Raw genomic sequence first — 12595 nt, 5'->3', positions numbered from 1 at the left:
CCAGCCCCTTCTTGCCTGCAAGATCTCTTCTGAGAAATCAGCTAATTGTCTGATGGGAACTCCTTTGTAGGTAGCTGTCTCCTTTTCTCTTGCTGCTTCTAGGATTCTCTCATTTTAATCTTGGTTGATGTAATTATGATGTGCCTTCGTGTGTTCCTCCTTGGGTCCAACTTCTTTGGGACTCTCTGAGCTTCCTGGACTCCCTGGAAGTCTATTTCCTTTGCCAGATTGGGGGAGTTCTCCTTTATTATTTGTTCAAATAACTTTTCCACTTTTGCTCTTCCTCTTCTCCTTCTGGTATCCCTATAATTTGGATGTTGGGATGCTTAAAAATGTCCTGGAAGTTCCCAAGCCTCTCCTCATTTTTTTGAATTCTTGTTTCTTCTTTTCTGTTTGGATGTTTCTTCCTTCTGTTCCCTTCCATTGATTTGAGTCCCAGTTTCCCTCCCATCACTATTAGTTCCCTGTGCATTTTCCTTTTTCATTTAACATAGCCTTCATTTTTTCATCTAATTTGCAACCAAATTCAACCAATTCTGTGAGCATCCTGATTACCAGTGTTTTGAACTGTGCATCTGATAGGTTGGCTATCTTCATCACTTAGTTTGTATTTTTTCTGGAGCTTTGATCTGTTCTTTCATTTGGGCCAATTTCTTTTTGTCCTGGCGTTCCTGTTGTGTAGTGAGGGGCAGAGCCTTAACTGTTCACCCGGGCGGAGCAACCCAGTCACTGTGTTGTGGTGCTGTATGTGGGTCCGAGAGGGAACAGTGGCGCTTGCTCTGCTCTCTGCTGGATTTCAGTCACTTTCTCCGCTTTCTACAATCAAATTAGGCTCTTCTAGTGCTGATTCCCATGTGGTGGTTTTGTGTATGTTCTGGGACCCTGTGGGTCTCTCCAGTGAACTCTCCTGTGAGACTGGGAGATTCTCCTTCTGGTGCCTCAGCCTCCACAGGTGTTTTCAATCAGTGGTTTGAGGCTTTATTTCCATGAGCTGTGGCTCTGGGTTATGTGGTCCAACCAGTTTCCCAGTTTCCCCCGGTTTATTGTGCGAGAATGTGGGGCTGCTCGGTTCGCCAGCCCCCTTGCACACTGAGTCCCTCTCTACAATCTGCTTTGCTGGGTCCGCCAGCTGCAGCTTTACCTTGAGCCCTCTCTGTGCTGGCTGCCAGACTCTGCCCCTCTTACTGGTCTGGATGAATGTATCTTCTTTAACTCCTTGGTTGTTGGACTTTCATTTAGTTCGATTTTCTGGCAGTTCTGGCTTTTGCTATTAAATTTGTTGTTGTCCTTTTGATTGTGTGAGGAGGCAGAAGGTGTTTACCTACACCTCCATCTTGGCCAGAAGTCTTGGTACATAGGTTCTTTTAAATTTGTGTTTAGGGATTCTTAACATGTAATCCCAGCAGTGGAATTGCAGGGTCAAAAGACAATTCCATTTTTAGATTTTTGAGGAAATTCCACATTTTTCCACACTTGATACACCAGTCTGCATTCCCACCAACAAAAGGTAGGTACTAGGGTTCCCTTTTCTCCACAACCTCACCAGTACTTTTGTTTGTTGATTTGTTTATGATAGCCACTCTGACCAGTGTGAAGGGGAATCTCATTGTGGTTTTAATTTGCATCTCTCTGAAGGCTAGTGAAGATGAAACATCCTTTATAAGTATTTGGGCTCTGTATGTCCTCCTTGGAGAAATGTCTGTTCAGGTCCTTTGCACAGTTTTTAATTGGATTCTCTGTCTTCCTGGATTGGAGTCATGTGAGGTCTTTATATATTTTGGAGATCAAACCCTTGTCTGAGGTGTTATTGACAAATATATTTTGCCAAATGGTTGGTTTCCTTTTCATTTTGCTAATGTTTTCTTTACCCATGCAGAAGCTTTTTATTTTGATGTAGTCCCATTTGTTTATTCTTTCTTTTATGTCCCTTGCTCCAGGGGACATATCAGTGAAAATATTTCTGTGTGGGATATCTGAGATTTTCCTGCCCATGTTGTCCTCTAGGACCTTTATGGTTTCGTGACTTATATTTAAGTCTTTTATCCATCTTGAGTTTATTTTTGTGTATGGAGTAAGTTGGTGGTTGAGTTTCATTTCTGTGCATGTAGCTGTCCAGATCTCCCAATACCGTTTGTTGAAGAGGCTATTTTTACTCCATGTTATGCTACTGTTATTCATCACTTAGTTTGTATTTTTTTCTGGAGCTTTGCTCTGTTATTTCATTTGGGCCATTGTTTTTTGTCTGAGTGTGCCCATTACACAGTAAGGGGTGGAGCCTTAGATGTTCACCAGGGCAGGGCAACCCATTTGCTGTGTTGTGATACTGTATGTGGCGGTGGGGTTTGAAAGGCAACAATGGTACTTGTTTCATTTTCTGCTGTTTTTCAGTCACTTCCCCTGCTACCCACAATCACATTGGGCCCTTCTGTTGCTGATTTCTGGGTGGGTGGGTTTGTGTACATTCTAGGACCATGTGTGTCCCTGCAACAAACTCTCCTGTGAGGCTGGGAGTTTTTCCCACTGCTGCCTCCACCTGCACAGGTGTTTTCAATCAGAAGTTTGAGGCTTTATTTCCCCATACTGGAACTCTGGGTTGGGCAATCTGTCTCCCTCCCCAGTTGTTCCTCCTGGTTTATCTGCATGAGGATGTGGGATTGCCCAGTCCATAATCTGCCACCTCGCTGAGTCTGCCAGCCACTGCCTTGTCTGCCAGCTGCAACCATGACCACTGTGGTCCTCCGGCCACCACCTTGCCACAAGTCCTCTCTGCCCAGCTGCCTGTCTCCACCCCTCCTACTGGTCTGGATGAATATTCCTTGTTTAACTCCTTGGTTGTCGGACTTCCATACAGTTCAATTTTCTGTCAGTTCTGGTTGTTTTTTGTTTTTAAATTGTTGTTGTTCTCCTTTTGGTTTTGTGAGGAGGCACAGCATGTCTACTTACATCTCCATCTTGGCCAGAAGCCCCATATTATGTTTTACTGATCATTTTCTTCTTCTTAGATAAGTCCCTTTAACATTTCATATAATAAGGGCTTGGCAATGATGAACTCCTTTAACTTGACCTTAACTGGGAAGCACTTTATCTGCTCTTCCATTCTAAATGTTAGCTTTGCTGGATAGCGTAATATTGGATGTAGGTCCTTGCTTTTCATGACTTTGAATACTTCTTTCCCTTCCCTTGCCTGTAAGGTTTCTTTTGAGAAATCAGCTGATAGTCTTATGAGAACTCCTTTGTAAGTAACTCTCTCATTTTCTTTTGCTGCTTTTAAGATTCTCTCCTTCTCTTTAATTGTAGGAATTGTAATTATGACATGCCTTGGTGTGTGCTTCCTTGGGTCCAACTTCTTTGGGACTCTCTGAGCTTCCTGAACTTCCTGGAAGTCTGTTTCCTTTGCCTAATTGGGGAAATGTTCCTTCATTATTTGTTCAAATAACTTTTCCACTTGTTGCTCTTCCTCTCTTCATTCTGGCACCCCTATGGTTTTGATGTTAAATTGTTTAAAATTGCCCTGAAGGTTCCTATGCCTCTCTTCATTTTTTGAATTCTTTTCTCTTCATTTTGTTCTGGTTGAATGTTTCTTTCTTCCTAATGCTCCAAATTGTTGATGTGAATCCTTGTTTCCTTCCCTTCACTGTTGGTTCCCTGTATATTTTTCTTGATTTCACTTTGCATAGCCTTCACTTTTTCCTCCATTTTGCAACCACACTTAACCATTTCTGTGGGCCTCCTGATTACTTGTATTTTGAACTGTGCATCTGATAGGTTGGCTATCTCTTCAATTTTTATTTCTATTTTTGGAGCTCTGATCTTTCATTTGAGTCATATTTCTTTGTCTCAGCACACCAGTTGTAAGGGGTGGAGCCTTAATTATTCACCAGGGCAGGGAAACCCATCTTGCTGCTTTGTGGTGCTGCCTGTGGAGGAGGGGTCAGAGAGGGAACAGTGCTGCTTTCTCTGTTCTCTGCTGGCTTTCAGTCACTTATCCTGCTACATACAAGCCCATTGGGCCCTTCTGTTGCTAATTCCTGGTGGATGGGTTTGTGTACATTTTAGGATGCTGTGGTTCTCTGCAATGAACTCTCCTGTAAGGCTAGGGGTTTCTCCCACTGCCACAACCTCCACAGATTTTTATAGTCAGTGGTTTTGAGGCTTTTTTTTTTTCCTGTGCTGGAAGCCTGGGTTGCATGGTCTGTATAGACACTCATCCAAAAAGATCATACAGATGCTCAATAAATATATGAAAAGATGCTCATTGTTACTAGTCATCAGAGAAATACAAAAACTACAATGAGATTGTTACAGAACAGACCTGGGTGGGGTGAATGATATACTATTACTGAATGGACCTACCCTTGTGCTCCAGGGGTCTCCCCGGCCCCGTACTAGGTTTGCCTTGCCCACTGCCAGGGAAAGACATCTCTCAATGCCAGAGTTTGGTGAAAAGGAAAGGGTTTCTTTATTTAAAGTGTTATACAAACTTAAGAGTAATGACTTAATGTCTTTATTGATATACTAAAGTCCTTTAGAATACCCACAAACACACAGTCCTTCTTTTCCCTTCTGCCCAGTCTGGGGTACCATATCTCAATAAAAGAAACAGAAGTCCATGGTTCTTCTCTGCCCAAGCCAAGTGGTCCCAAAAAGACCCCACATGGCTGCCATGCCTGGGTTTAAATCCCAGCATCAATCTTCCTCTGTCGTTCCATTTCTGACTCCTCTTACAATTTGCCACAGCTGCCAGCACTCCCATATTTTTCCATATTTACTGGGCTGCCATAGTAAGTCCAGGCAGATGTGGCCCTGTGGTGTGGAGCCAATCATCTCCAAGTTCTTATGCAGGCTCTGTAACCAGGGGGAGTTGCCTCCCAGTTACATTATGGGTTGAAGTCACTCCCATTCCCCTGGCTCAAAGCATGGCCACAGCTGTTCAACATATTTATGAAACCAGTTGAAGGTTATAGATATGTTAAATGACTGTTCTAGAGGTCATCTGCAAAATTGTTGCTATTCAAAACAACTCTCAGTGGCCCTGCTCCATGTGTCCCATCCCTCAGCTCAGACTTGTGGGGGTGAGGAATATATATAAATATTTCCTGGACATCAAGTTCTGGACCCCATTACAAATCCCTATTTAGGGCCCCTCTTGGCTGCACCCTATTACAATATATCACTTCACCCTTTTCATCAGTAAATCAACAAACAATAATTGCTGGTGAGGATGTGGGAAAAGGGGGACCCTCTTACACTGTAGGCAGGAATGCAGGTTGGTACAGCCACTGTTGAAGGCTGTATGGAATTGCCTCAAAAATTAAAAATTAAAATTGCCCTTTTCTCAGCAATTCCCTTCTTGGAATTAAACCAAAGAAGCGTGAATTTGAAAGAGTATAAAGCACCTCTATGTTCATTGCAGTGTTGTTTACAAGATTTGGAAGCAGTCCAAGTGTCATCAGTAGGTAAATGGATACAACAACTATGGTACATTACAGTGTGGAATACTACTCAGCCATAAAAAAGAAAAATGACTTTTACCCTTTGAAACATCATGGGTGGACCTGGAGAACATTATGCTAAGTGAAATAAACCAGTCAGAAAAAGATAAATACCATATGATTTCATTTATATGTGGAATCTAGTGAACCATGTGAACTAACAAATAAAACAGAGACAGACCCATAGATAGGGAGTAGGCTGACAGCTCTCTGGTGGTGGGAGGGTGAGGGGATGGAGGGTTCAAGCCAAAAACAAAAGTGACTCATAAACATGGATAACAGTGTGGTGATTTCCAGGGGGAGGGAGTGAGTGGAGGTGGAAGAGGTTATAACAGAGATAAATGGTAATGGAAAAAATACAATAAAAATTTAAAAATAAAAAGGGGGAAATTTAATCTGAAACCAAATAAGACCCCGATTAACCTCAGCAATCTTGTGAAAGAAGAACAAAGCTGGATGTATCACAACTCTGGATTATTAAACTGTACCATAAGGCCATTGTTATAAAAACAGCCTGATATTGATATAAGAACAGACGTAAATATCAATGGAGCAGGACAGAGAGCCCAGGAGTAAACTCATGCCTTTATGAACAATTGATATTTAACAAAGATGGCAAGAGTATACAATGGAGCAAAGACAGTCTCTTCAATAAATGGTGTGGGAAAACTGGACAGGTACAATACACGCAAAAAAAAAAAAAGGATCTAGACCATCAACTTACACCACACACAAAAATAAACTCAAAATGGATAAAAGACTTAAATGTAAGTCACGAAACCATAAAAATCCTAAAAGAAAACATAGGCTGTAAAATCTCAGATATTCCATGTTGCTGTATTTTTGCCAATATATCTCCTAAAACATAAAACAAAGGAAAAAATAAACAAATAGGACTATATCAAATTCAAAAGCTTCTGCACAGCTAAAGTAAACATCAGCAAGATGAATAGGGAACCCACTGTATGGGAGAACATTTTGCTAATGATATATCTGATAAGGGTTCGATCTCCAAAATATACAGAGAACTAATACCACTTGATACCAGGATGACAAACAACCCGATTAAGAAAGGAGCAAAACTGCTGTTCAACATCACTGATCAACAGAGAAAAGAACACTGAAACTTCAGTGAGATATTATTACCTTATACTTGCCAGGATGGCTACCATCAATAAATTAACAAACAATTTTTGTTGAGGATGTGGAGTAAAGGGAATCCAGTGCACTGTTGGTGGGAATGCAGTCTGGTGCAGCCACTGTGAAAAACAGTATGGAGTATCCTTTAAAAATTAAACATGGGAACTTTCTTTGACCCAGCAATTCCACTTCTGGGAATATATCCTGAGGATACTGGAACACCAAGACAAAAAAATATATGTACTGCTATGTTCATAGCAGCACTATGTACAACAGCCAAGATCTGGAAACAGCCTTAGTGCCTATTAGTAGATGAGTGGATAAAACAGCAGTGGTACATTTACACAATGGAATACCATGCAGAAGTACAAAAGAAGAAACTCTTACATTTTGCAACAGTATGGATGGACCTGGAGAATATTATGCTAAGTGAAACAAGCCAGTCAGTGAAAGACAAATACCATATGGTCTCATTGATATTTGGAATTTAATGAACACAGTAAACTAACAAATGAAGTAATAAGAGAAGCTTAGATACATGAAACTGACAGCTGCCAGAAAAGAAATTGGGGCAGGATGAAAGATTGTGAAGTGATTAACCAAAGAACATTTATGCACAACCCATGGACACATGGGGATTGACTTAGGCCAGAAAGAAGGTGGGCCTGGGTGAAGGTGGGGAAAGGGAGGAAAAGCAGGAACAACTGTACTAGCAGAAACAATAAAAATAAAAACAAATAAATTAAAAAATAAGATTTAGAGATATAATTAAATAAAAAGTACATTTCTCTTTTAAAGGGAACTTTATTTCACTAACAAATGGAAAACTGATGTCACTTCCCTAAGGAGAATGTAGCTATAGAAATAAATGTAATGCAAATCAAATAATAGCCTTACATTCCACCTAGAGAGTAATGTGTGATAGGCACTCTGAACCTCAGGCCTATATGTCCATATTTTTAAAACGGGATCAGGAAGTGTTAGAATGTGCTAATGATGCAATGGCAGCAAAAAGGCTTTTTTTTTTAACCTATTCAGGGTCAAAGAAAACTGAAAACTAAATCACCCTCTCCAGTAGAATTTTTGGCCTGCCCATTGTTGCTGCCCAACTCACATCTCTGTGAGGCGAGCAGGACAAGGGTTATTGCTCCCATTTTCCAGTTAATGAAAACTGAGATTTGGAGAAGCAACTAGCAAAGCCACTCATCTCTGAGGCCTCCTCCTCATAGAAATCCTCCCCTACACCTGGGTCCAGATGCAGGGCCTTTTTCATCCTACCACACACCCTGAACTGAGGCTCATTGAGGCATCGGTGATTCAGTGACATGAACTATTAGCCTGCTTCTGTAAACTCAGGTTAACCTAAACTTCTGTACCCAAGGCACTGGGACACCAGGGCCCCCTGCCTTTGGAGATAGGTCCTGCAGGGCTGCATGTAGTGGATAAGCCAGGCTATTTTTATCACTTCCTTCCTCCCTCTCAAGCAGTGGCCACAGTCAGCAGCTTTACAGAGAACTTCCACTTCAGCCTCAACCAGGACAATTCAGGCCACAGAAAGGGAAACCTGACTGTAGTCCTTGAAGGTAAGTGACCCTCCTTATTACTCAATACTACCTCCCACACCAGGGACCCCTCTCAGGTTAAGAGGAGGCCAGCTGTCAAGTCCTGTCTCTGTGCCTCCTTTTGCTCTTCCTTTTAGAAGATGGGGTTGGTTGGAGCATTCACTCTGAAACACCTGCTCTTTGGCTAAGTTGATTCATTGGTTTATTCAGTGAAAATTCAATGGAAGCTTGCCCTAGGGTGAAGAGGGGCAGGAGGTTGGGAGAGCTTGTCTTAGAAAGGGGGGAAACAGTTGTGGAGAGGAGGCAGTGAGTTAGGCAGAAAAGGGGCTCATGAGACTTGAGTTTGAGTTTGGTTTCTGGCAGAGACAACTGGGTGCTCTGTGCAAATCACACTGTCTCTGGGCCTCAATTCCCCAAGCCTGGATAATTATCTCTCCAGAGGAAGCCCCACCTGGTACCCCTTTGCCGCTCCCTCCTCAGGATCCTTGTAGTGCTCTCTTCTACATAGCAAGCTGTTAGAACTAATGGGATGAGGTGTGGTATGTGAAGTCCATACCATCGGCCTAACCCGAGGCTTAGGCAGGGAGGCTGGAAGCAGCCTTTCCTGGTTCTAGCAACCAAAGGCCAGGACTGTAAATCATGTAGCAGGGACCTGCTTCCCCCACCTCCTGAGGTCCTGTCCCCTTTAGAAGTTACCCCTGCTCCCTTCCCCACCTCAGCCACCCTCACTGTCCTGCCATCTGAGTATTCAGTCCTGCCCTCTGGATCAGCCAGACCCACATTGGCCACATTTTACTTCCTTCAGTCTTTACCACCAAAGTTTTGCAGGCAAGAAAGCTAAGGCCTGAGAAGGTAATGGTTCTTTGACCCAGGTCAGATACCATTGTTTTCATGGTACCCACTGGTTCTTGGGATGGGGTGCAGGCTGCCAGGCACTCCCTTACCTCACTGCCACTCTTCCCACAGCCAGCCTGCACAATGCCTACTTGGGCAGCCCTGTTCCTGCTCTGGGCTACCACGGAGGCCACCAAGGACTGCCCTGCACCATGCACCTGCCACGCTCTGGAAACCATGGGGCTGTGGGTGGACTGCAGCGGGCGAGGACTCACATCCTTGCCTGCCCTGCCAGCCCACACCCGCCACCTCCTGCTGGCCAACAACAGCCTTCGTTCCATGCCCCCTGGCACCCTCGACAACCTGCTCCAGCTGCAGACACTTGATGTGACACAGAACCCCTGGCACTGTGACTGCAGCCTTACCTACCTGCGCCTCTGGCTGGAAGATCACACACCTGAGGCCCTGCCACATGTCCACTGTGCCAGCCCTGGCCTTGCTACCATCCACCCACTGGACCAACTCACAGGCTATGAGCTGGGCAACTGCGGCTGGCAGCTACAGGCATCATGGGCCTACCCAGAGGTCTGGTGGGATGTAGCACTGGTTGTTGTGGTCACAATGGGCCTGGCTCTCCTGGCAGGTCTGTTGTGCACTGCCACAGAGTCCCTGTACTGAGCCTAGACTCCCAGGGTCACCCTCAGGCCAGGCAGCGAGGACCTGAGCCCCGCCCCAGATTCTACCAGCCCTGATTAGCCAGAACCACCTGTAACAAAAAATAAACTGGCTACTCAGCCATTTTATTCAAGCTCAGAGATTGTTTTCCCCTCTCAGCTTCTGGAAACCTGGGTTTATTTTTCTTTATGACTAGATATCAGTTGGTGTTTGTCCCCTAAGTTTCTAAGTAAAATGGGCTGTCCAACTTACTTCCAACTACCCACTCCCAATTCCAAAATCTGGATATCCAGAGCCCTTCCCCAGGGCCTGCCAGGTCCCAGGGTATCAGTTCTCAAACCCTGCCCTACTCTTGACAGCCCAGGCCAATTGCACATCACTATTCAGTCCCTCTCCAAATTTAAGAGAAAACTCTTACAACACAGCAGTGAATAGACAGGAGGTACTGAAGAGGGCGTTGGCCATCTCTGCAACAGACATATACTGAAAGACACTTCATTCCCAATATTATTGCCTTTGACTACTCTGGCCCCGAGGCCGTCCGGGTTCACCTGACCATATCCTTTCTCTTCTGCACTAGTTTCTCTCCCCTTTATTTCCTCTCTACCCCTCTTCTTCAGAAACAAAACATCAAGTCAGTCCATTTCTCATGGAAATGACTTCCTTCCTGGTGCTGACATCAGACACCTGCAAACTCTGGGGTCCCACTTCTACCCCATGTACCATATTCTTTTTTAAAAAATTTTATTTTATTTTAATTGTTCAAGTACAGTTTTCTGCCTCCAGATTCTTCAAACAAGACACTTCTCTCCCTCAGAGGAGTTACAGTACCAGCAGATAAAATAAACTTTTCTACACCTTACAAGATAACATTTAAGTTTGTTACTGGCCAACCAAAATGCAAATATAATTACACCAAGGTCCCTCCCTTAAGGAGCTGTTCCATGTAGTGGTCCTATGACTCAGAAGGTGCCACAAGGAAGGCCAAGTGGGCACCGAGTGCCACTGAAGGGCACCTACTCAAACTCAAGGTGAAGGATGAATAGTAGGAAGTGGTGGAGACTGGCAAATCAGAGATCCCACGTTTCATCCAAAGAGTTTCAGACAAATGCTACCAAGTGGAGATGAGGACCCAGGTGGGCCAAGGTGCCCAGTATTCCATTCTTCTAGAGACTGAAATCTATATTTTTATGTGAAATCTCTGAGTTATTCAAGTGTTGGCAATTAAATAAAAATTTAATTGATAATAAGACAAATATATATTATCAATTAGATGGAGCATAGGCTGAGAGTCTGTAATTTGTTTACTAGGAATCAGCTATAAAAATGCTACCTAATGAAAACAATAGTAAAATCTGTCATCTACTTATTGGGCACAGAGTATGCAACCCCTCACAATGGTCATTTTCTGCACCCTGTGAAAATCCTGACAGGAAGATATTGTTCTCCCACCCGCATGGAGTGGCCTCCACTGTTTCCCACCACCATTCCCTCATTTCTGCTGTCACTACTAGCACTAAACAACCATGGACTTTATCCCCACTATAAGCAAAATGCCAGCTCTGTCACTGCTATCAGTCTATCCATTCCCCATGGCATCATCATCGTGATTGTTTCCTTTATGAGTATTTTCTTTTTCTTTCTAAAGTATTTTTTATTGATTATGCTATTACAGTTTTCCTAATTTCCTCCCTTCATCCCCCCCTCCACCCTGCCTCGCAACCCTCTAGCATCCCCCCAACTTAGTTCATTTCCATGGGTTGTATATACAAGTTCTTTGAGTCCTCTGTTTCCCATACCATTTTTATCTTTCCCCATCTATTTTATGCCTACTAATTATGCTTCTTCTTCCCTGTACCTTTTCCCCCTATTCCTCTCTTGCCCCTCCCCACTGAATTCCCTCTGTACGATATCCATTTCTCTGATTCTGTTCCTGTTCTAGTTGTTTGCTTAGATTTTGTTTTCATTGTTTTTCTTTTAGGGTCATTTGTTAATAGTTGTTAATTTGATGTCATTTTATTGTTCATATTTTTGACCTTTTTCTTAGATAAATCCCTTTAACGTTTCATATAATAAGGGCTTGGTGATGATGAACTCCTTTAACATGACCTTATCTGAGAAGCACTTTCTCTGCCCTTCCATTCTAAATGAAAGCTTTGGTGGATAGAGCAATCTTGGATGTAGGTCCTTGCCTTTCATGACTTGGAATACTTCTTTCCAGCTCCTCCTTGCCTGTAAAGTCTCTTTTGAGAAATCAGCTGACATTCTGATGGGAACTCCTTTGTAGGTAACTGTCCCCTTATCTCTTGCTGCTTCTAGAATTCTCTCCATTTTTATCTTGGGTAATGTAATTATGATGTGCTTTGGCGTGTTCCTCCTTGGGTCCAACCTATTTGGGACTCTCTGAGCTTCCTGGACTTCCTGGAAGTCTATTTCCCTTGCCATATTGGGGAAGTTCTGATTAGGAGACTTCTTGTAGACAATGAGCACTCAGGCTATGTCAAAGCTGAGGGGTGAGGGTCCATAGCCCTCCAAGTCTTTCCCTAGGGGCCCCTTCATGACCATGCCTGTCTTATGTCATCCCTCCCTTGAGGAATCTTACCCATCATTGGCTAACCAGTCAGGCTTGGGGCCAAGCAGGGTGAAGTAAAGGGGGCAGTGGCTTAACTCCCTGACAGGGAGTTAAGCTTTGTCTTCTTAGTGGCTTATGGTCCCAAAGTCTTTCACTCAGCCTTAACCATGGGGGGTTACAGCTTCTGAAACCAGGCAGAGGGTTCCCAACATCTGACTATTGGGTTGTCCATTTTATTTTATTTTTTTATTGAAGCAGCCTTTATTTTATTCACCTTTTATCTTGTATTATTATTTTTCTTAATTGTACTCAGATCTTTG

At 43.4% G+C, this 12595-nt stretch overlaps 1 protein-coding gene across 5 annotated transcripts in view; it reads left to right on the top strand.

Moving 5' to 3' along the window:
* GP9 (glycoprotein IX platelet) overlaps positions 1-10988 on the top strand; it is a 58772-nt gene extending 47784 nt beyond the window's left edge. For 3 of the 5 annotated variants that reach the window (XM_045850004.1, XM_045850003.1, XM_045850008.1), the window contains 2 exons: positions 8120-8215; positions 9161-10988. In XM_045850004.1, the coding sequence (XP_045705960.1) occupies positions 9173-9706 (534 nt within the window). In that variant the 5' untranslated portion in view covers positions 8120-8215; positions 9161-9172 and the 3' untranslated portion in view covers positions 9707-10988. Of the gene's footprint in view, positions 1-8116; positions 8216-9160 lie in introns of all 5 variants that reach the window. The other 2 variants (XM_045850007.1, XM_045850006.1) reach the window with 1 other exon arrangement.
* The last annotated feature ends 1607 nt before the right edge of the window (positions 10989-12595 follow it).

Source organism: Phyllostomus hastatus, unplaced genomic scaffold (genome assembly GCF_019186645.2).
Source record: "Phyllostomus hastatus isolate PE091 unplaced genomic scaffold, TTU_PhHast_1.1 phas_contig_80, whole genome shotgun sequence".
NCBI lineage: Eukaryota > Metazoa > Chordata > Mammalia > Chiroptera > Phyllostomidae > Phyllostomus > Phyllostomus hastatus.
The sequence above is the reverse complement of the archived record's forward strand: the minus strand, read 5'-3'. Positions and strand labels throughout refer to the sequence as shown.